This window comes from Sciurus vulgaris, assembly GCF_902686455.1.
Source record: "Sciurus vulgaris genome assembly, chromosome: X".
NCBI classification, from domain to species: domain Eukaryota; kingdom Metazoa; phylum Chordata; class Mammalia; order Rodentia; family Sciuridae; genus Sciurus; species Sciurus vulgaris.
The window spans coordinates 91,942,831-91,967,098 of record NC_136471.1 but is presented as its reverse complement, the minus strand read 5'-3'; the positions used below and the strand labels follow the sequence as shown (position 1 = coordinate 91,967,098).

Here is a 24,268-nt window from a genome sequence, read left to right as displayed (position 1 = left end):
CCCCCTAAAGGTTCTCGTTGAGGTGGCAGAAGCACTGGGGTGGGAATTCTCAAGGGCCTCCCTCAGAGCCAACTCTGTCCGCGCCTGGCCTGGCGTTCTCTGCACCTCTCTGCATACAACACTCCTAACCGTGACCATCCCCCTGGCCTCGGTTCAGGATGCCAGGCCTCCAGCCTTCTCGAGACTTTGCTCCTGAAATGATCACACCTCTTTCCTGAACCATCCAGTGCTCCCTCTGTCCTGGAACATGCCACAGAGAAAGGGGGAAGAAAACTCAGCCCTACCCACATGTCCTTCAGCAGCTACTGGCACTTTATCTGCTAATGCAAAACAGCCTCAGCTTCTGAGACCATTCCCTCCTCAACTCTGTTACCAGAGCTTTTCTGTCCCTGTCAACTCAACGAAATGGGTCTTGTCAAGGCCACTAGTAATGATCGTGTAGCCAAACCCATGGGACACCTCTTTATGCACGTCTTAGCTGAGGTCTTAGGTGTCTTTGGCACATTTGACCATTCTGTTCTTTATCTTTCTGTTTATTATATATGTACACTTGACGGAGGGGTGACAGACATTTTCCCGTAATGCCCAAGGATGCCCTTTCTGACCCACATGTGGCAGGGCAAGGCTTGGGTCAACATTGAACACAAGGCAAAGAAAGTGCTCCATTGCAGTCCCATGGGGTAGAAGGTCCTCAGAGGCGGTGGCACGCAGAGTCAGACATCTCAGACAAGGAAGCGTGTCAGAGAAGAGGACAGGGACTCCACGCAAAAGAGGGTTTTACCCCACATGCGTTTGGGACCTGCGAGAGTTCACTTTGCAGAATGACCCAGTAGCCTCCATGGACACAGGGATGGCTGGAGTTGAGGAACTTCCATGTATAGAGCTGGTCTTGGTTCCTTCTGTGCTGCCAGTGAGACCCCGGGGATGGGGGTGGGGGGCTGCAGTCCCTGAAGGGGAATGTGGAAAGTGGCTGACTGAAGAGCCAGGGGAGCTACTATGAAGGAAGCCTAACCCACCTAGGGACTAGGTGACCCCGCAGTCGAGGCAGTGAAGTGGGCGACCCTGGAGGGGGGCAGGATGGAGGATGAGACAGATGGATGGCAGATTCCAGAAATGCCACCAACACCAGCAGAGGCTGAGTCAGCCAGGGAGCACCAGGTCCCGAGGAAGAGGAGAAAGATACAAATGCAAGTTGCACCGGACACAGACATGAGCCAGCAGGTCAGTGTCACCAGCAGGACCCGAGAGGTAAGAGACATCCAGGCCTCAGGAGTGACAGGACACTGGTGAGCAGCATGAGAATGTCATAGGCTCACTTCCTGCATCAGCACAGGCACTCAAAAGCCACACAGGCTCTTTTGTCATCATGGAAAAGAGGGAGTAGGGAGGTGGGGTTGGAAATCTGAGAGACTGAGCATTTTCACAGAACAGATTGAGTACTTAGTCAAATGGACCATTCACATGACAGCATGGGGAGACACTTACCCAATCAGACACCAGTCTGGTGGTCTCTCCCTTTACTATCCAGGACAGAGGGTAGACACTCATGATGAAGATCAGATCAGTCGGAGGGGGCACCAGTGAATCTGTGGCCTCTGCACACCATCTCTACCAGCTCCCCATCTCCACCTGAATGGGGGAATGGGGCCTCCTGGCCTCTGCTCTTTTAACCCAGGAATTTTTTTACCCCCATGGACTGACCCAGAGAACAGCAAGGAAAGTGGAGAGGACCAGAAGACAGACACAGAGGGGAGCATCTGATGAGCTTTCCTGAGGTGAGCCCAGGGCCTCCTGGAGGCCTGTCATTGCACTCCCCAAGATGTGCCAGGCTCCACTGTCTTTAGCAACACAGACCCTACTTCCCAGGCTCTGTACCCTAGAGCTTGGACTCAGAAAATTCTTCTGAGCCAGGAAATGACCTTCAGAGGAGTTGCAGAAAGCCAGTGTTTCTTATTAAAAGAAGTGCTTCTTTCCTTATTACCGTTTGTTTTCAAGTTCAGTAATGCCAGTCTTTGCCCAAGGGTTGAGAGGTAACAGTTGATATTTCAGTCGTTCTGGACTGACCCAGAAATACCTCCCGGGATCTCTTGCCCACCGTATCATTTTGTCAGATAACCTATCCTTCATTTCTCCTGGACCTCGCATGCCCATGTGTTCAGCGCTGCCCTTTGTCCCAGGGGAGAATCAAGGAATTTCTCCTACTCAGGGGCATGTCTCAACTCTTGACTCCAGCAAGTGGGCTTTCTTTGGCTCCTTTGGATGTGTTTTCTTTCCAGGATCCCCATTCTATAATAGAAGCAACAGGAGACAGCTTACATGAAATCAGAGAGGACATCCTTACTTTATATGGAGCTGTATGATTTAGAAAACATTGGTGTACCCAATTTTTGCCTCGCTTGGTTCTACAACAACAGTAGCCTACCTCACATCTTACTGTGAGACCCAAGAGTCTGGCGAAGGCAAGCCAGGACACAGGCCCCGGGCGGGGGTGGGGAGGGGGGTGGGGGGGGTGACCAGGGCTCTTGCGGCTCATCCTGGGTACCTCTAATGGAGTCGTGTGGAGGAAAGGCTCAGTTCTCCCCTTGTCATGGACCAGCCTCTTCTGGTCTCCTCCCATCAAGGTGAGCCTGTGGCAGCTCCCTTTCAGATCCGGAACCTTGCTACTCCACCAAAGCACACAGTTTGAGGAGCTGGGCAAAGATGGAGTTTCCATGGCAAAGGCCTTCAGGTCCCGATGGTGCCAAAATCTTCTCTTGGATTGGACCCTGCTCCTCTACTGGAGAGCACACACCTCAGTAATCTGATGGCGGGCTGACACAAGTGGCCCTCGGTAAGATCTCTGAACCTCCAGACTTGGTCCTCTCCCTTTACCACACCGGTACTGGGCCCTGCACCCCTTCTAGTGAGCTGAGAACTCAGACTGACACCCTAGCACTGCAGAGGCCAGAATCACAAGGGAGTTCAGTTCTGACCCGTTTGGGCTGAGCCAGTCAGTTGCTCACCCTGGAGGGCCCCAAAGTACAGCCTCCAAGCTGGCAGCTGTGAGACCCGGAGGCCAATCTCATGATCATGCCAGAGTTTTGCAGAGGCTTGCCACAGACAAGGCAACCTCTCCCAGCTGCTCCCAGCTCCCCATGCCGCCACCCTCCTGGACAAAGAAGTATCTTTGTCCCAGGCATTCAGTCTGAATCTCCAAACCAGCCAAGTGCCCCTGCCCCTCGCCTCTCATCCCAAACCCAAGGTCCTCTAAAAGACTGCTTTGTGCCCTCCCCACTGCCCAGCTGGATTCCTCCTACTTGCATTGTTTCCAAATAGGCCAAACATTCCCCCTGATGCCACTCTCCTGAGTGAACTCAATCTTGGACTCTCCCATGACACCACCCAATTAGACCTTTCCCATAGAAGATGTAGTACTCTCTGCCCTCAACACCATGCGTCACAGAGGCAAGAATGGGGGCAGGAGGGATGATGGCAGCCTTCCTGCACCCCCACCCCTACCTCATGACCTACCTTATGACTGCGCCTCCATTCTTGGTGTATGAGGAACCACTCCCGGGGCTCGTCCCAACTCTCTACGTCTTTGTTGTCTATTCACCAGTCCTCATGATGATCACAGATTGGTGGCACCTGCAGTATGTTATTTTTCACAGGTCCTTTGGGGGAACAGAAAGGACCGCACCCTGAGAAGCCCACGGCCCTCAGCTTCTAGTATCCAGTGCCTCTGCCTCTTTATAAGCCAAGCTTACTGTAAGTGTAGACTACAGTGGAATACTTTTTGGCCACCTCTCCCTGTCTTCCTCAGTGTGCCCTCACATCTGTGGCACATCCCCCAGCTGAAGCTCTCCAGCCAGTTACACATTGCCAAACCAGCCTGCCCCATGCTGTCCCGGCCACAGACAACGTTCCTCCTTTCGGTACACTCTGCTTCCTCAGAGTGACATCTGTGACAGCGGCACCCCAGCTTTCTCCTACCCCTCAGACCACTATTTGTAAGTCTTCCTGTTGGTCCCTTTTCTTGGGTCACCTGAAAAACCATGATTCTTCTTGGTTTCTGACCTTTGCCCGGGACACTTATCACTCTACATATGATTCCAGGTGACCAAATCTACACCCAGACCTTTTATCAAATCCAACTTGTTACAATTCTTATGTCCCTGCATGTTGATGGCTCCACGTGGCCAACTCTATGTAAGAACCCTCAGCTGACCCCCAGAGCCTCTAGAGGACACAGCTTCTGGAGCACCTCCACTCAGATTATCCCTCAAACCGTGCAATCATCAGGTGACCCCAAACCCACGTCCCATGTCTCGTGGTAGGCACTGCCACCCATGCGATCTCTTAAGCCGCAAGCCTGGGAATGCTGCTCCATTTGATCACGACCACCTCACTGCTTCCCTGGGACTCTCTGAAAAAGGCCAACCATGAAGCCCACATTGGCACAGATGCCAGGAAAGTCTCCTATGAGGGTTTTGTTCTTTGCAGAGACTCTCTGGACACACCTTGAGCCCAGGCATATGCCCTGGTTTGGATAGCCCCCGCCACAAACTCCAAGCAGAGGCCTGGGCCCTGTAATGTATCTGGGTGGCTGAAATCCTCAGTTGCTCTAAGAACTCAACAGACAGGGCTGGTGCTGGAGGTCAGTGGTAGAGTGCTAGGGTAGCACGCGCCAGGCCCTGGGTTTCATCCAAGCACTATGCAGAAGAAACAGCTAGGAAAAGAATGATTATATAAACGGGATGGTATCAAACTAAAAAGCTTCTTCACAGTAAAGGAAACAATCAAGAGTGTGAAGAGAAAGCCTACAGAATGGGAGACTCTCTTTGCCACCCGCACCTTAGACAAGGCATTAATTTCCAGGATATAAAAAGAACTCAAAAAAAAAAAAAAAAAAAAAAAAAGAAAGGAAGGAAGAAAACCCACAAATAACCCAATCAGTAATTGGGCAAAGGAACTAAAAAGAAAAACATACAGTCAATAAATGTATGAAAAAATGTTCAACATCTCTAGCAATTAGAGAAATGCAAATTTAAAACTACACTGAGATTTCACCTCACTCCAAACAGAATGGCAATTGTGAAGTATACAAGTAACAAGAAACATTGTTGAGGATGTGGGGGAAAGGGTACACTCATACGTTGTTGGTGGGACTGCAAATTAGTGCAACCACTCTGGAAAGCAGTATGGAGATTCCTCAGAAAACTAGGAATGGAACCACCATTTGACTCAGTTATCTCACTGCTCGGTATGGATCCAAAGGACTTAAAATCAGTATACTACATTGACGCAGCCACACCCACGTTTATAGCAGCACAGTTCACAATAGGTAGGCTATGGAACCAACCTAGATGCCCATCAAGAGATGAATGGATGAGGAAATTGTGGTATATATATATACACACACACACACAATGGAATATTACTCGGTCATAAAGAAGAGTGACTTTATGACATTCGCCGGTAGATGGATGGATCTGGAGACTATCATGCTAAGTGAAATAAGGCAACCCCCAAGAAACAAAGGTCGAATGTTCTCTCTGATGTGTGGATGCTAACCCACAACAAAGGGTGGGGGCAGGGGAAGAACAGACGGTCCATGGTTTAGACAAAGGGGAGTGAAGGGACGGGAGGTGGGGATGGGAATAGGAAAGACAGTGGAATGACTCTGACAAAACTTTCTTATGTACACCTATGAATACACCACAGCGAATCTCACCATTGTCTGTGTCCACAAGACTCGGATCCTAATTAGAATAAGATATAGTCCATGCTTGTTTGAATATATCAAAATTGATTCTACTGTCATGTATAACTAAAAAGAACAAAGAAGAATTTTTTAAAAGGAATCTGCAAGTAAGATAAAAAAGAAAAGAATGATTAGGGAAACACCTCTCCACGTCTGTGCTTGAAATAAGGCACTGCTGCGTCTTATTGTTCACCATCAATTTTCCTGGCACTATTTGGACTGTTACCTAACACAGGAATTAATTTGATTACAAAGTGTCATAAAGTGTCGCAAATGCAACTCAACACACTTAGCAAGTGTGCCTAAGAGCTGGTTCGCACACATCAACTGACACAAATTGGAGCCATCTTCCTTTTTCAAATAACTGCTGTGCTGTATCTCATGAAGGTGCTGTACGACAGTTCACGGACTGTGAAAAGAACCCAAGCACAAGGGATCATCAGAAGAAATAAAGAATCTCACGTTTCATTAGCAAACGCAGGGTTTCCACATCAAAACTGCCATTGCAGAAATACAGAGATCCACAAGGGTAGTGTAAGTTTGGAAACATGCATTTCCTGTGAAACATTTTTTTCCCATTCCTTAGCTTAAGAAATCTGTTCGGCACAGCAGTGAATGATGAAAACCTGCTTTCCTTTATAAGGAGGGGCCTCTCATTTCTGATTTTGGTTTTCCTCCTATAAAGACGGGTCCTTTCTCACAGCTGCAGCCTAGGCTTTCCTCAGTGGAGCTTAAGGTGACACTCATGCCCCGCGGGTGGGGCAGGGGGCATCTCAGGACTGACTAAATCAGCATCTCTGGGGATGGTGGCCCTGCATCTGTTCTTCAAATCACTCCACGGGAGATCTCGTGCACAGCTGAGGCTGAGACTCATAAACACACACTCCTCCTCACCTGTTTTGTTTTCAAATACAATCTTGAGCTTGATAGTCTCTTTCGTTGTCACTGAACTTTTTTCCCGAAAAGGTTGATTAGGTATCTTCCCTGTGGAGAGCTGTGGAGGTTTGAGCCATTCATTTTGTAGGCATATGTAGAGAAATCTCAAGGAGTCAGGACTGTGTTTATTCCACAAAGTCCCCTTTCCTACTTGATGGCTGAGGGGAGGAGGAGGGCCTCACAGGTGATGAGGCCTCTGAATGCCATTGTCTTAGAAACCGTGCTGCTGCTCACCTCCACAGGGTCGCTTATTCAGGCAGGGGATGAGACAACAGCCCTCCCTGCTCGGATGTCTTCCTGGGAACAGAGGTTGCAGCTGAGAGGTGAGGCTGGTTGCCAGGGAGACCGAAGCCGGATCCTTGAGAGATTCGTGAGTAAAAAATGACGTTCATGGAATTTAGGACGCAGGATGGATTATGGGAGCCTGGCCGCGGTTATGGAATCGTGCTCACGGTCGTGCGCAGGCATATGGGTGTGCACGCGTCTGTGCACACACACAGTCACGTTGCACGCTCACCAGCGCACCTTCTACCCAGTTGTGCACAAGTGCCACCGTCTGGCTGGAGCATCAAGTGCACATGGAGGATGTAGGAAATAAGCAGCAAATGTAGGCAGGACCCAGGAGAGGGAAAGAGCAGCAGATTCCTTACTGTTGTAAAGAAACGACTGCACACCTTTCCCCGCTGACTAACTTGCACGTGTGCATTACATTTTTAAAAACAGCTTTATTGAGGCATACCATAAAATTCATGCGACTAAAGGTACAATGCAGTGACTTTGAGTACATTCGTGCGGTTGTGCAACCATCACCACAATCCTGTTTCAGGATGCTTCTATCCCCTCCCCCCAAAAGATTCCCTCCTACCCATGTAGCGGTCAATCTCCATGACTACCACCAAGCCCAGGCATTCCCTATAAACTGACTCATGCAAGAAGTGGTCCTCCCCCCGGACCGCCCCCCCCACACCCCAGGTTCTGGCCATTAGCAAAATATTTTCAAGTTTCAAACAAGCCATAGCACATATTAGTGGTTTGTCCCTGTATTTGCTCATTAATATTCTACTATATGGATATCCGAATTCCACTTCTTCATTTTTCATTTTATTTTTTTCCACCTTTTATTTATACCTTCAACAACTGGCAGACATTTAATTGTTTTCACTCCGGGGCCATCATGAATAGTGCTGCAGTGAACATGGAGTACACGTTGTCTTAGTCTGTTTGCTGTTGCCAATATCCTCAACTTGGGGAGGTATAAAGGAAAGAGTTTATTTTGGCTCATGGTTCTGAGTCGAGGTTCCCCATCTGGCGATGGCCTTCTCCCTGGCAGGGTCCCCAGGTGGAGTAGGGCATCTTGTGGCAAGGAGACATGGAGCATGAGAGAGTACCATCCAAACTGGCTTTCACAGCAGACCCACTCTCCATATTAACCCATTAACTGCTTAGCCAATTCATCTATTAATCGCACGAACCGACTGATCCATTGGTGAGGGCAGAGCACTAACCACCTCTCACAGGCCCCTCCTGGTCCCAACTCTCAAGATCTCAAAACGGGGATTCAATTTCAACATGAATTTTGGAGGGGACGAACCACAGCCCATCTCTGTGTGGACATGTATTTTCCTTTCTGATGTAGCCACGTTTCCACTTCTTTTTCTTATGTGACTGTGCCAGATAGAACCTGTGGTGCCACGCTGGAGAGAATGGTAGGAGCAAGCATCCTTGCCTTGTTCTCAGTCTTATGGGAAAAGTGCTTGTTATTTCACTACGATATGTAATGTCAGCTGTAGGTTTATGGTAGGTGCTCTTTATAGGTTGAGAAACTTTCCTTCCAACCATGTAGGGTTGGTTGAGAAATTCTTTTTCCACGAATGTGTTTTGGACTTTGTCAAATGCCTTTTCTTTTTCTATCAAGATGATGATGCGGCTTATGTCCTTTACTATGTTAACACGGTGGATGACCTTAATTGAAATTTGAATGGATTTGTGAATGTTTTCTTTATTTTTGGTGTTACTGAGGATGAAACCCAGCCCCCCCACCCCCGTGCATGCTAGACATGTAACTCTACCGCTGAAGTACACTCCCAGCCCTGTACAAATAATTTTCAATTTGCGGCAGGGCCTCGCTAAGGTGCTTGAAACTTTTGATCCTTCTGCCTCAGCCTCCCAAATAGCTGGGATTACAGGTTTGCACCTCCACACCTGACTCGTTAATATTTTCTTCAGCCTTTTGTGTCGATATTTACGATGGCTATTGGTCTGCCATATTCTCGTGATGTCTCTCTCTGGCTTTAGTAGCAGAAATAAACACTGGTCTCACAGAATGAGCTGGGAAATGCCCCCCCACCCCCACACATTCTGGAAGAGTCTTCAAAGGATTGGTACTATTTCTTCTTTAAATGTCAGATAGAATTCACCCCCAAAGTCAGCTGGGCCTGGCTTCTCACGTGTGGAAAGATTTTTCATTTCCTCCCTCCATTTCATAGGAATGCTCTAAGCCTGTCCAGGTTTTTATAATTGTGCATTCCATTGCAACCCTACTCCGTTCCAATGTTTTCTTGCCTGCTGGTACCTTTCATTCAGTGTCTGGTTTAGAATTTGACATGCTGGATGTCTGTGGACATCAAGAGATTCCAGCTCTTAGCCTGTAGCTTTGGATAGTCTGATGTCTGAGACATGACTCCCAGAACCCCTCCGACAACCCATCCATGGGTATACGGAGAAACACTTGGAGGCGGGGATATGGTGCCATTCTCCACAGGATCTCCTGCATACTTTGGTTCGCTCTGTAGTAATGAATTCCTCTGCATGCCCTCCCCGTCTGCCTCACCCAGCAGGGCTCCTTCCCACTCCGCTCATCGTGGACCAACTGTCCCCCAACAGGGTATCGACTGCCTGCTCTCTAGCCCATCCGTGGGTGCGTGCTATGGTTTGAACATTTTTGTCCCCTCTGAAACTGATGTGCACACTTAAACCCCAATGTGGTAGTGTTGTGGGGTGGGGCCTACCGCGGAGTACTTAGGTCCCCAGGGATCCACCCTCATGAACGGATTAATTCTGTTAAAGGGGGGCTCGTGTGAACGGGTTTGGCTCCACTGCCATGTAAGGAACGACATTCATCTCCACTCGCCCTTCCACCTTCTGCCATGTGAGAAGGAGGTCCTCACCAGAAACCAGATGCAGGTACTTTGATCTTGGACTTCCAGGCATCCAGAACTATGAGACATAACTTTCTCTTCTGTATTAACTGCCCAATCTGTAGTATCTTGTTATAAAAGAGACCGAGATAGTGCCCAATCTTCCTCCCTGATTAAATGCTCCATGCCTGAGGCAGGGACCAATGCCACCATTCCTCCTCATTTTCCCACCACAACAGTCAGCATGGCATAGCATAGGGGGAGGTCAAGTGTGGAACTTAAACCCCGGGGCATTGGTTCAACACGTGGTCGCCGTTGGCATCTCAGAGCTGGCGTGGGCAATGAACTGATCTGGGAGGTCTGAGGAGTGTGATTCGGTGTGTGGGGAGTCAGACAAAGGCTTGCATCTCTGGCCACCACTTTACGACCTCCACGGACTCTCGGCAACAAATAAGAATTCCTGCCCCATTGCACTGTGGTGAGGATTCAACGACGCATCTTACCAAGACTTGGTCCTCAAAGGCATGAGAGGACAGTAAAGCGACGTCACAATAGCCATTACAGAGGGGAACAGGTTCCGGTTGCCAGCTAGAATCCACCCTGCCTAGGCTTGCATGCCAGTTCCACCTCTTGCTGCCCATGTGACCCTGGCCAAGCTCTCTACTGTGGAACTGACACTGTTCCTAAGGGATGGGTCTGTGGTGGGGATAAAAGGAGCTAACATATAGAAACACACAGGATATTGTCTGACACCTAGTAAAGAAGCAGCCAACGTGCATCACCCTGTCATCCCTTCTGAACACTGCGGAATCCCCGGTCTAGAATTTAGGCCTTTAGGTGAGTTTCGGGAAAGAAATGCCCTTCTTTATTTACCTTCTCCCCTGGAGCTGGGAGACGATCCTGATCAGGTCAGTTTAACTCTTGAGTTCTCTGACGGGATCCCAAGTTGAAAATCTAAGGAACTTACCTGTTCTCAATCCACTTGTGCTGGCAGGAGACATGCAGATTTCTGCAGCAATATAGTCCTGGGGCCTCCCTAAAAACAGACTGACACAAAGCAGAATTTGTTTTCGGCTCAGAGGAATCACACGGTCCATGGCTGGGTACACGTCGCGGGCTTCTGTAGGGGAAAACAGGGAGATTTAATCACTCAGGCTTCCTGAAATTAAAAGACACGTGTCTAAATCCAGATACGATTTTGAAATAACTCAGTGATGCTCTGGTTCTCAGGAAGCAGGTGGGAAACTGCTGTTCACTTTCACCAAACCAGCGCACTGGGCAACAAGGAACGGCCCCTGGACCCCTCAGCCAGGGCACCAGCGGCAACTAGCAGGGGCTCTCCTACGGGGATCTGGGGACCCTGCTTCCAGCCTTGCTGACCGAGTGGTCTGAATGCTGGTCCCACCACAGCACCTCAAACAAACAATGACCGGATAGGTTTCTCGAGCCCCCCTTCTCCCCTGTTCCGAATCTCCACAGGCAGAGCTCCTCTTGACGCGCTCTGGTCCACTGGTCGGGGATGTCAAGGTCTGACAAGAAACAAACCACTATCGATCAACAAACCCGAATCCTAAAGTTACTTTCCTTTCATACACGTATTTATTTGGTATTGACGGTGAGGTACCCCATCAGAAAGTCCTGCGCAGGAGAATACTACTCAATTGTTAAGAAGCAGGGAAACATTTACTTACAGTTAGCTTATCATATTCATAATAGTTTACACAGACAGTACAATGGTGAACCACCAAGTTCCAATTCCGCACCCATCTCCCACACTTTGTTTAGCTGGAGATTCTTGAACCTGGATCTCAGTGTTGCGCACCGCCATTTCAAACAGCCCTAGCACTGCTCCTGGGAGGCAGTCGATAAAATGGCACAAAAGCACGAGGACATGAACAAGGCATTCACACTACATAGACATCTTATATCTTACTGACAACAAGGAAGGGAGCAAAGACGCAGATCCAGGCTGGGAAAGCGACAACATGCGGCATGGGAGCCATATGGGATGAGGTGAGGTCCACTGGCGTGCAGTCTCCCTTGCCCCAGGATGCCTCACAGCGCTTCAAAGATGACAGGCAGGAAGATGAGGACCTCCCTGGGAGTGGGTCAAATCTCATGCCAGCGGGATTCCAGTCATAAAACTAGTCTTGGGACTCCTGCGACAACAGCTGACTGTTTGGTCCCCAAAAGGAGCCCACCCCCAGGAGCTAGCAACATAGCACTGTCTGAATCCCTTCAGGTCTCCGCCCCATGAAAGGGGGCAGGGGGCTCTCAGTTTTCTTCCAACCACTGCTTGAGCAGCCTCTGAAACATTCTCTTGCTTTCCTGCTGCTTCTCCAGTTGGCACTTCTCCTCTTGCTCCTGCTGCTGCTGCTGTGCCCCTTCTGGCAGAAGGCCAGACCGGTTGGTGCCCAGGCTGAGGGTCAAGCCGCTGAGGCCCTGCACTAGCGTTTCCCAGGAGGAAGGGTTGGGGGCCCCGTTCCTCTCGCCAGAGATCCCAGAAATACTCGGCCTGTGGCCCTGGCAGTAGCGACATTCACATCGGAACCGATTCTGAGCTCTGTCGCCTGTGGGGTAGACTCGGGTCTCCCTTTCCACGGGGTAAGGTGCCATGTGATCACGGTGCCTGCGTCTCAGGTGACCCAGGAATGCTTTCTTCCTCTGAGGGAAGCCCAGCCGCTCCCAGCGCCGCTCCCGCAGGGTCTTCTCCTCCCTGTACTGCTGTTGGAACAGCCCCTCTGGCAGAGGGGCAGGGAGGCCAGAGCCAGGACTGGGGTTCAGGCCACTGAGGCCCATAATTAGCTGTTCTGAGGAAGAAGGCTGAGAGGCTGCCGCGCCCTCCTGCGAGTTCTCCCCAGTGGTCACCTGGGAAGATCCAGAAACCAATGCTGGGTTCCATTTCTGGAGTGGATCCATGGGGGTTGAGTCAGAGCTAGAAGCTCTGCCCAGCCCGGGGGTCTAGCCGGGAAGGTGAAGCTGGAGGTTTTCGAATAGCTAAGAGGTGGCGAGGAAAGCGTGTGGCCAGAACACACCAGACTGCAACAAAGGGTGACAAGAGAAGAAAGAAAACCCGTGATTATTCATCTTACTTAACCTTTCTGTCCCTCTGCTTCCTAGGTGTAAAATGGGGCTGATAATGTGACCCACCTCCTAGGCTTCCTCCGAGGATGACATGAGATAGCACATGTCCAGAGCTTAGAATGCTGAATGGCGTATCATAAAGGTTTGAGAAATGGCACCATTGATTGCATCCATGAGGCATGTGATGTAAAATGGCGAAACGTATTGAACGAGGTTAACTCCTTGCAGATTCTTTGTAACCCAGTCTCAGGAACGATGATAAGAACAACAAACAATGCCTGACTAACACGTGCTCTTCTCATAAGCATTCGAATACTTTCATCAAGTAGACTTTGAGTAAACTGCACGTATTTGTAGCATGGTGACACGCCCTTTGGAATTTTTGCCTTCATGATCAGTGGCTTTACATCTAGTTAAAAAGGCTGCTCATGCTGATGGAAATCACCTCAAAAGTCCCAATATGTGTAAATAAGAATTTCCTCTACCAAAAAGAGAACAGGAGATAAAACCAGGACAATACAAACAACACACACGAGGAGGTAGGGGGGGCGGCGGAGGGGGCGGAGGGGGAGAAAAGAGAATAAGGAATCTCAATTCAATGGAAAACTGGTTCTTTGTAATGATCAGTCCAGTCAATTGATAAATCCGTAGCAGGAATGGCTGGGGGCAAAAGAGGGAGGAAAGAAGGTATGAACAGCAGGGATGAAAGAAGAGATTTCACTACAGACTCAGAAAACAAAAAGGACTAATGGTCAGACTGCAATCAGCACCACGAAAATAAATGCCACAGCTCAGCTGAAATGGACCAGTTGCCAGGAAATCGTAAGCTACCAAAATTCACCCAGGATGAAATAGTGTAGAAATTACGGAAATTGAACTGGTAGTTAAAAAAAACCTTTGCAAAACGATCCCCAGGCCCAGAGAGTCCTCCAGGCCAATTCTACCGAACATTAAATGAAGATACCATACCAACTGTACACAATTTCTTCCAGGAAACAGAGCAGAGGGAACACTTCCAAACGATGTTGTGAGGTTAGTACTACACTGATACCCGGAAAACTTCAGACTGGTGCTTCCTCAGCATAAGCCCAAAACTCCTCAACGAAAAACGTAAGAGCTCCAACCCAGCAGCACACGAAAAGAACCATAAACCACGATCCAGTGGGTTTCAAACCAGGAATGCAACGGTGGCTCCCTCGCTAACCAAAAATGAACGTAATCCACAGAGGGTGAGGTCAGGCGAAGAAGAAAATTGACAGCATGATAACGAAGGTATGAAGGAAAGCCATTCGACAAGATGCAAAATCCACGGATGATATGAAATCCTCTGACACACAGGGAGTAGAAGACCACTTCCCGAACCTGCTAAAGGGGCATGCGCCCCCAAACCTGCAAGGTCAAGGATTGAATGCTTTCTCTTGTAAGGCTGAGAACAAGGCAAGGGTGGCGACTTTCACCACGGCTGTTCGACGTCACGCTGGAAGTCCCAGACAGTGCAACGATGTCAGGAAAGGGAGCAGCACACAAATGGGAAAGGAAGAAATCAAACTGCCCCTTGCCTTCAATCCCGTGACCGTGCCTACATGGAACGCCCCAGCGTCTCTCCACCCAAACTCCTAGAACTAATAAGTGCATTTAGCAATGATGCAAGAGACGAGGTCAACACGTGGAAAATCACAAAATGAAACTGAAAAACGTTAGCATTTACCATAGCTCCAAACACAAGGGAATAGGTATGTACAAAACCACCACCAACAACAACAAGAACAACAACAACAAAAAAAGTATATATTTTATATATACATATATAAAATATATGTGTATGTATATATATACATATACATATACATATACATATACATATACATATACATATACATACACGCACACAGGAAATACCTGCAGAACACTGTAAGATCCTAATGAAAGAAATCAAAGAAGACCTAATTCAATGGAGAGAAACAATGTGTTCATGACATGGAAGATTTGATGTAGTAAAAAAAAAAAGTTAATTATCCCCAAGTTGGTCCGGAGAACTGATGCAATGCCCATCAAGATCCTGGCGGGAGATCTGGGTACATACACCATCTGATTCTGCACTTCACCTGGAACTTCTAAATTTTCAAAAACAAGGATGAATTTGGGGAGGTCACATCATTTGATCAGTAATCAAGGCTGCTGTCTTGGAAAGGAGCAGACAGGTAGATTAATGGAAGAAAATACAGAGTCCACAAACACACCCTTACAAATATGAGTTCTGACAGGGATGCAAAGGTGGACTCAAGAGAAGGGAGAATCTTTCCATCAAAAGCGTTGCATACCCATGTGCCAAAATATGAACCTCAACCTCACCATTTTTATGCACGACTAACTGAAAATGTTTCAGACATCTAAACATCAAAGGTCCAAGTTAGGTAAGACTCTCAGAAGACAACACAGGAGAACATCTTTGGGGCCAGAGGATAGGCAAGGGTAAGTCTTGAATGTGACAGCAAAAGCACGGTCCATGAAAGAAAGAAAACTGATAAACCAGACTCCATCAAAATGTAAAATGGAAGCCAGGAATGGTGGTGCACACCTGTAGTTCCAGCTACTGGGGAGGCCGAGGAGGGAGGATCACTCGAGCTCACCAGTTCCAGAGCAGCCTGGGCAATACACGGTGACCCCGTCTCTAAAACAAAGGAAGGAACAAAAATTTCAAACTTTGGCTTGGGAAAAGACAGTGTGTCGAGACAATGAAAAGCGGAGCTACATGTAAGGATCACAGATGTGATCAAGTCTTATATCCAGAGTACAGCAAGAAAGCATTTGCAAAACGTATCAGCTAAGAAAACAGACAACCCCAAAAGACTTGGATATGAGCACACCAAGCAATGTTCAACCTCGTTAACCGTCAGGGACCTGAACATTAAAACCGTGAGGACGTACCCCCTCACAGGTACTACAATGGGTAAAGCGAAAAGCCCTGGCAATACTAAGGGCTGGAGTACAGACTGAGCAACTGGAACTCTCATACTTTGCTGGTGAGAAGGCAAAAAGAGTACAACCACTCTGAATCTAGACTGACGCTTTCTCATAAGCTAAACGCTTGTTCCACCTGAGGACCCAGGAATCCCAGGCCTGCCTTTACCCTGGAGCAAGGAAAACGTGGGTTCCCACAAAAGCCAGCATATGAATGTTTGCAACAGCTCTCCTCACAGTCATCCAGAACCAGAGACAACACAAATGTCCTTCCTCGGATGAAAGGATAAACAAACTGTGGTATCCACACAATGACAAACTGCTCAGCATTCAAAAGGAATAGAGTATGGGTCTGAGGTTCACCAAGTGTTGCATTATGCTAAAAGGAGGAGGCCCATCTTGGAAGGCCACAGGCTGCCTGGTTTCATATCCATGACTCTCTCTAAAACACACCACTGCAGGACAGGGGAACAGATCAGTTTTCACCGGGGAGTAGGGGAGGGGAGGCGTGCCTGCAATGGGGCAGCAACAGGGAGTGCCATGGGGGTGAGGGGCGAGTACACTATCCTGACTGTGGTGGTGGCCACGAGCATCTACCTACATGTGTGATAGAGCTTGCAGAACCGTACTCAAAAGAAAGAAAAATGTGGGTCTTACTGTGGTAGTTGAGAAACCCCAAAGGGCAGACTTTGCCAGAAGGGCGTCTCTCTATATTCTCTCACCACACATGCCCTGGAGGAGTCTAAAAACGTTTTACGTGCAATGCCAGACTGAAGCTTTAGGCCAGCGATCCAGGCTCTGTCCTTCTAGCAAACTTGGAAACCAAGAATCCACGGGTTTTCTTCAGAGCATACTGGCACTTGGGAATTTTTATTAACCAAACATCGGGACGGGAAACACAGAACAATATCATAAATACTTCAAATCATTTGACCTAGAAACCCAGACAAACATCCCAGAGAGAGTCTGTCTCCCTTAACATGTCAGTAATTGAAAACTATGTTTCTCAGGAGTTAGTCCAGTTACATCCTCTGGGCCATCACCCTCCCACATAATAAACACTTATGTGTGAAACATCTGGAAACTGATCTTAGCTCCATTACCTCCCAACCAATTTTCACATGTCACAGGGACTCTCCCAGGATCATATTTCCTCATAGGGAAAGGCCATTCTCACAGAAAGAAATTCATTCGCACAAACGCCTTTTTTTTTTTTTTTTCGTGAAGAAAGACCTAGCCTTTGGAAACATCAGTTCACAACTGACCTGTGTCTTAATCACTCTTTGCTCTTCCTCTCTCCCCCGACCATTCCTGTGAACTGTCTCACTGTCCTATCTCCATGTGCACAAGATTCTCAAACCACACATAAGAAGGTCCTCATGATCTCTTCTCCAGAGGCATCAAAGGCACCGGGGCCTAGAGGAGTCTCCTATTTGTGGGAAGGAAAGCAGCCGAGTCAATCACTGTGACTTCCCTTCCTTCATTGTCTTACTCCTTTTCCTTCCTTCAACAGTCCCCTGTCCCGGTGGGATAAAGATCGCATATCGAATGTCTGCTTGCAAGCACCATGGCTCTGGGTTTCCTTCATCTTCACACATCTTCACACATCTTTTCCCTCTGAAGAGTGGGAAAAGGCCACTGGACACGAACGAACCCACCAAGTTTATTGGTCTGAGCTTCCATTTGGCAGGTGATGTCCCTCAGCAACCTCTTTGCCCACCACCCTGGTGAATCTTACGTGTCAGTTTGGCTAGGCTACGGTGCCCAGTTGCTCAAACACTCATCTAGGTGTTGTCGTGAAGATACTTGTGGAAGGTGTTGAACTTCCACAGTCACTAGACTTTAATTAAAGTTCACTGCCCCCATCACGCAAGTGAGCTTCAGCCAATGAGCTGAAGGCTGCAAGAGCAGAGACCGAGGCTTCCCAAGGCAGAAGCAACTCAGCCTGAAGACTGCAACACAGACACTCTGCCTGAGTCCTCGGCTGGCTGGCCCGCCTGCAGATTGCAGTCTCAAGACCGCAACTGTCATATGAAAGTCCATCGTGTCATCCCTCTGGATTTCGGACTTGACAGTACCCAAGATCCCACAGAGCCAACTCCTGAAAACCCATCGATCCATCCACAGATGGATATAGATATGCACAGATGCCAGAGGCCTGTGGACGTCCTATCGGTTTGGTTTCTCTGGAGAACCTTGACTCACGCACCCACAACATACCACATCTTTCTGCAGTCCAATCCAAGAAACATTTACCGAGCTGCCATACTATCAAGCGCCAGGTGGATGACAAGAAGTTTGATAGAAAACAGCCTCTGTTGATTTAGCGTCTTCCACATGCCAGGTAACGTGAGCTGGGAGTTCCACATCCATTATCTCATTTGGGTCTCATTTTACAAATGGGGAATCGGAGGCCTAAGGAGAGAAAGATGTCGGTGGTGGGGCCCACACTGGAATCTGGTGTGTGAGAGAGAGCCGGGGAGTAGTCTGGAGAATGGGGAGATGAGTGTGAACAGAGCAGATGGGACCAATTCATGGAAAACTGCCAAGCCAAGAGGGAGCAATAAAAAGTCACACCGGTGCTCTATGCCCTGTCCCGGGGCATCCACCAAAGCAGAAGCAGCCCCAACCGACCTGATGACAGAGCTGGAGCTGAACTGGATGGATCCACGCAACAGAAGGTGAGGTGTGTTTACGGCTCCCAGATGGGGAACCCACCGAGGAACGGCCAGCATTCTGGTGAGGTCAAGAGGAATGGGGCCGAGAAAGAAAGGCTCTTGGGCTGGCCAGAGAATTCTAATGCGTATTGTTGTATTCTCTTCCCTAGGGTTCCCAGCATAGCCTGGGGCCCTCCCTTCCTCCAATGTGTCCCACACAGGCACTGGCAGGTCTCATCATCTGAAACCTGACCGCTGCACAATATTGCTCCCTCAGATAAAATCCACAACAATCACTGTCTCAGGCAGTCAGCATTAGACAAGGAGTAAAGAGAAATCAGACCTAAGCAGAGAGGAAATTTGCCAACCCAAACAAAACAGGGTGAAGAGGAAGGGTGGGCCCAGGCCAGGTACAATCGGTGATCCACCAATGCCACCCAGGACCACCTGTCAGATCTCTCCCTTTCGGCCAGATCGGTTCGAGGACTGACATCCAGGCATGCCCATGTCCAAGGGCAGGAAGGCACTTTCTACTCTCTGTATCTCTGCTGTAGCAAGGAAGCAGACCAGAAGCCCCCACAGACATTCTCTCTCTTCCACACTGGCCAGTGCTGGGTTATTTCCCCATTCCTCAGCCAGTGTAGGGGACAGTGGAGTGGATGACCACGGAAGTCTTGGATGAGAGATTTTGGAGGAGGGGATGGCACCTTCGAAGACTTTCACCTCTTATCCACCCTTGGGGAACCAGCTTAGAAAGAACTTCCTCCAGGAGGCCTTCTCTGGTCTCTTCCCCAAGCCCTAGATGAGGGACCTTCCTCTGAGCTCCCACAGCACCCTGAATTTGCCCTCTCCCGGCCCCAGTCCCACTCAGCTGGCATCAGACGGTTCTGTCTGTCTCACTCCCTAGGCCAGGAGCCAACAGGGGTCAGCGAGTTGGCAGGGCTTGCCCATCGCAGAGCCGCAACCCCAGTGGACATTCACAAACAGCCAACAAATGAAGTAAGAAGAATTTGGGGCCCTTCACATATGTCTCACTTCATAAGTCAAACCCTGTACCATCCCAACCGTCCCACATTGCACGGAAGGAAATTCCTGCGCCGAGAAGTTGGATAACAACCCTAAGAAAGGGGCGGAATTCCATGCCAGGCACCTGTCTGACTCCAGGTGCCTGTTTCCCTTGGGCACCTGCCTCTGTGACTTATCAGCCTGCATGGAATCCCGTGTTACAAAGTAATCCTGCCAGGGAGAGGTCAGCCAGGAAAGTCCTGGAGGCTGGCCCATGTGTCCAGAGCTGGTCCAGGGATCAGACAACCGTTGCAGCCAACGTTTACCTTCCCTTACCAGTGCCAGGCTCTGTTCTTGGTGCCTGGAATGCTGTCCTCAACAAAGCCTGCTCAAACCTCCTGCCCTCATCAGGTTGCATTCTAGCATAGGTGAGCAGAAGGTGGAGAGCCAAACAAGTAAACGCATACCGTGTGGGGGTGATGAGCCCTAGGAAGAGAGCTGTACTGATTTTGACAATCGAGACAAGGACACACGATACTTTTCCCAACTCTGCCTGATACGATGACAAGTATCCTTATAAAATGAGTCCATGTCAGTTCAGAGGAACTCAGTTCACATAATACTATCAACTACACAGTACTGGGAAATGGCAAAAACTCCATTTCCAGAAATGGCAAAACTCCACCATAAATGACTGAGATCTGTGCAAGGTCACTTTCTGCTGAAAAGCGTGTGCCCACCTTATACAACGCCAGGGAAAAAGGAGCCTGAGTTCCAGACATGCAGTGCCACGCTGCTGTTCTGTGTCTTTGTCACCTGCACAGATCAGTTCTATTCTCCTCTATCAGGAAGGGCGGGGACAGTCTTCTCAGAGGCTCTGCTGCAAAAGAACATTGAAGTTAGCAAACACTCAGTGATGCCCGCTTTCCAGCGGGAAAGAAGAAAATGAAGACCAATGAAATGTGGTCCCGGCATGGCATTCAGGACCTTCCTATAGGTGGCACAGACAGGGAACCACAGCGGGAGTTCAAAGGGGTAGTGGCAGGGGAAGGGTGAAGAGGAGGAGAGGCTGAAGCAGCAGAAGGAAGACAAGGGAAGAATCTCCTCTTGCAAGTGAAGAGCTCACCTGGTCACCCGGGTCACTCACTGATCGCTAGGTTCACATCGTCAAAGCTGCCGATGGTGTCCCGAGTGAGATCTACACCTCTCACCTACAAAACAACAAAACCTGAATGGTGAGGCATAGTCGCCTAACGTGTCTTTACTGACGGTGCACTCTGTTCAGGGGTCCCCTCAGTGAGGTGTCCAAAGCAGCCCCACCCCGAGGACAGCACAGCCTGAGCAAGTAACCTTCTGTCCAAGGTATAGTATAAAGCAGAAAAAAAAAAAAAAAAAACAAAAACAAAAACTGGGGTTGACATGGTTACTAGACACCTGGGAAGAGAGTGGGGATAGAAGACACAATTCTTCTCTCCCCACCTCCCCGGAAAAAGCAAAAATTCAAGCTCAGGACCTGCCATGCCCACTCATTCACAATGTATTTTTTCCAGCTGAGAAACAGCTGGTCTGACAATTCCTATCCCCCTCGAAGGGGGAATACGTGGCTATTGTGCTCACAGCATACAGCTCTGGACTCTCAACAGTGTGGGGATGAAAGACACAAACACTCTGGATGGACGGAAAATGAAATTGAGTGCTTTTCTGCATCCACTCGCGCACACTATAACCTCCTGCAGGGTAAGAGTCATCAGAGGGCACCCAGTCTGTGGGGGCGGGGAGCCAGACTGAAGATGAGGAAGAGGACCTGAGCCAGGGGAGCTGAGAACACGGAGGAGGTCCGGAGGCCCAGGTGGTCAGAAAGGGCTTCTCCATGGGCGTAGTGCCCTAGGAATAATGCGGGTCACCTATCCCTTACCCGATATACTCAGGGCCAGAAGTATTTCAGAGTGTTTCAGATTTTGGAATATTTGCAGGTACATAATGAGATGCGTCGGGGAGGGGGACCCACGTCTAACACACTGAAATTCATTTGTGTGTCACACACACCTTGTACGCATGTAGCCTAAAGGTAGTTTCATACACTATCTTTAAGGCGACTGTGTGTATGTGTGCATGCCCACTGGGGAGTGAACCCAGACCTTCAGGCTGCTAAGTACACCCTCTGTCACTGAGTTACCCCCCAGCCACTCACAGAAAGTTTGGGGTTTGGGAGCAGTTTGGATTGTGGAGTGTCAGATGAGGGAGGTTCAATCTGTATCATCGCCCTTACTTGCAGATGAGGTAACTGAGGATCAGAAAGGTTCAGCCACTCACTCAAGGTCACTCAAGCAGCTAGGTTGTGATGCTGACCATTTCTCCGCTAGGTCTGTTAAAATACAAATATCTCTGTACCTTCCATCACACCAATCCCTCCTCTCACTCTTGTCGCCTGTTTTAGTTCCCATCCGCCATCTTATACTTACCCGTGGCTCTCCTTACCTTTAAATTCTCATAATCTGATAAATATCGAATATAGATGGGGTGTTAGCACGGGACCATTACTTTAAGAACATACATTTTCCTTGCAATGCACGGTTGCCCGGCCCAGAACAGAACATTTATCTTTAGTTTATCTTCCACCCACACGCCAGGTCAACAAAAGGGGTCCGGGACTTAGTTTTAACTCAGCTATTCACCTAAGCCCAAGTCTGATTTCCAAAGTAATGGACATCCGACTGCAAAGAGCATGACCAGCGCCTCTCTACAAAAATAATTCACAAAACATTTTCTCAGATGCCAAGATGGTCCAGGCTAAGAGACACTGCCCCCTTTGACGGGGAGCTGTTGAGATTCTGCTCCTGAAAATAGAGAACTGCTTGCTCTCTGGCCTTTCTCTCTGTTGCTGGTATCCCAAGAGGCTCAGTCAAGCAAGGCCACTCACTCGCCCTTCTTGGACAAAACTAACACAACCCTGACACACACAGGTCAACACACAAATGCAACACACCCCTTAGGGCTGTGTGAATCTAGGGAAACCACAAGGGAAATGCCAGTGGAAATCTGTCAGCCTATCAGGACACCAAATTTCTGATCCCACCGAGGTCTACTCCCCAGGATCGGCTGCACTGCAGCCGACTGGACGACCAAGGATGCCCTCCCTCTCTGAACACCACACACTGCAGCTCGCATAGTGATTTGATGGAAATGGTCCAAATACTTGCGTGCGAATGCAGGAATCACAGAGCCTACTAAGAGCCTGCCTGCTCCTAAGTCACATCCCCATCCCTCTGGCTCTCACGCATCCTGGGAAGACTTTCTCTGACGTTTCCATTTGGGAAATGTCGCCTTCCTTGAAATCACTTCAGTGATTTTGTCTCATATTGTGGGGTGGGAGATGAGGCGGAGTGGGAGGCGATGCCGAGGAAACAGGTTATTTCTGAACCTGTTGAACACTGATTCGAGCCCGATCACACCCCGCTGCTTAATGATGCCCACAGGAAGTTTCAGTCCTATTTCTCCGCTTCCAAACGCCGGGCCCCGGCTAGAGAAAGAGAAATACGCCACACGCAGACTGTCCACCCGCCATTCTGATACGGACGAGATGGGGCGTCTGAGAAAAACAACGGTCCCCTCAGAAAGCGCCCTTCACGGCTGGCCAAAGGAGGACTCCGGTCCCAGGACCCACAGGCACACCTGGCCTGGTCCAGGAGGTTCTCTCCGAGCCTCTCTCCCACCCTCTTCTCCTTCTCTCACCCGGCCGGTGCCAGGGAGACTGTCTCTTTCCCCGGGCCTCCCTTTCCCTCTGGGTCTCTGGGTCTCTGGGTCTCTGGCTCCCTCTGCGTCTCTCTCTCCCAGCCCCCTCGTCTCCCAGTCTCTCTCTGTCTCTCCCTGTGTCTTTCTGCGGCTCCCACGCTCTCTGTCTCTCCGAGTCTCTCTCCCACCCCCTTCTCTCTATCTCTGTCGCTCGGGCTCGTTCTGTCTCGGTGTCACTCGGGCTGTCTCACGCGCGTTCTTTCTCCGGAGCGGGTCCCACCGTCCGCTCGCCGGCGCGCCGCCTGCTCGCCTCAGCCCTGGGAACGCAGCGCGGCGCTTGGAAGGAAAGGGTTAAGACCACCGAGAAGAGCCGCCCTCCGGAGGCTAGAGCGGCCGCGTCTGGGAAGGCGGGGTCTGCGGGCCTGGCGTGCGTCAGAGGGCAGGGACGCCTGGGAGAAGAACGGGGACCTGGGTTCGCTGCGGCAGCTGCAGTGCGAGTCGGGAAGGGGCAGCAGGGTTTCTCCGCGGGGCGGCCAGGTAGGGGGTCGCGACCCGCGCGTCCCTTCTCGGCCCCGCGGTGCGGCGGCGTCGACACCGCCGTCCGGGCAGCGCACCGCCGCGGGCCCTCGCGACCTCTGGAGCGTGGGTCCGGGACGCGGCGATGCTTGCCGAGGCCGTGGGAAGAGACTCCGGGCAGCGGAGGTGACGTCATAGGCGGGGCTCGTGGGAACCGGCGAGGGGTCACAGGAGGCCACCTGTTCCGGGACGGGCCGGCTAGTTCTGGTCTGGAGCGCGCGAGAACCGATACCCGCTCTGTGATTTGGGTTTTTTTTTTTTTTTTTGGGGGGGGGGGGTGGGGGTGGGAGGAGGAGTTGCTTTTGCACAGGCGGAAGGAGCCCACCGAGAAGGAACGCGCGTGCGCAGGCACACACGCTCAAAGGGATGGAATCTCTCCGGGCTGCTGCAGTAGGCAGAGCGCCCCGGATGTGGACCCCAGTGTCTCGGCAGGGTGG

General features: G+C 49.9%; 1 protein-coding gene across 20 annotated transcripts; it reads right to left on the bottom strand.

Annotated features, from left to right (window-relative positions):
* Positions 1 to 6: 6 nt before the first annotated feature.
* On the bottom strand, positions 7 to 23,855 carry FAM156A (family with sequence similarity 156 member A). Of its 20 annotated transcripts, none has more exons than XR_013761152.1 (6): positions 21,793 to 23,792; positions 20,650 to 20,734; positions 20,264 to 20,403; positions 15,479 to 15,571; positions 10,784 to 10,936; positions 7 to 2,286 (listed from the first exon to the last, which is right to left on the bottom strand). XR_013761152.1 is itself a non-coding variant. In XM_079124195.1 (6 exons), exon 6 carries the CDS (start codon positions 12,733 to 12,735, stop codon positions 12,091 to 12,093), a length of 645 nt encoding a protein of 214 aa, XP_078980321.1. In that variant the 5' UTR covers positions 12,736 to 12,855; positions 12,967 to 13,381; positions 15,479 to 15,571; positions 20,264 to 20,403; positions 20,650 to 20,734; positions 21,793 to 23,792; the 3' UTR covers positions 10,956 to 12,090. The 20 variants fall into 20 exon arrangements, 16 of the variants coding, with proteins under 16 accessions (XP_078980321.1, XP_078980322.1, XP_078980327.1 ...); XR_013761153.1 differs by lacking the exon at positions 15,479 to 15,571 and adding an exon at positions 3,511 to 3,627; XR_013761155.1 differs by lacking the exon at positions 15,479 to 15,571 and having other exon boundaries at positions 7 to 947; positions 1,486 to 2,286.
* Positions 23,856 to 24,268: the final 413 nt, after the last annotated feature.

Coding starts and splice junctions, on each gene's coding strand:
- FAM156A (XM_079124193.1), bottom strand. CDS start 12,735: ATGGATCCACTCCAGAAATGGAACCCAGCATTGGTTTCTGGATCTTCC.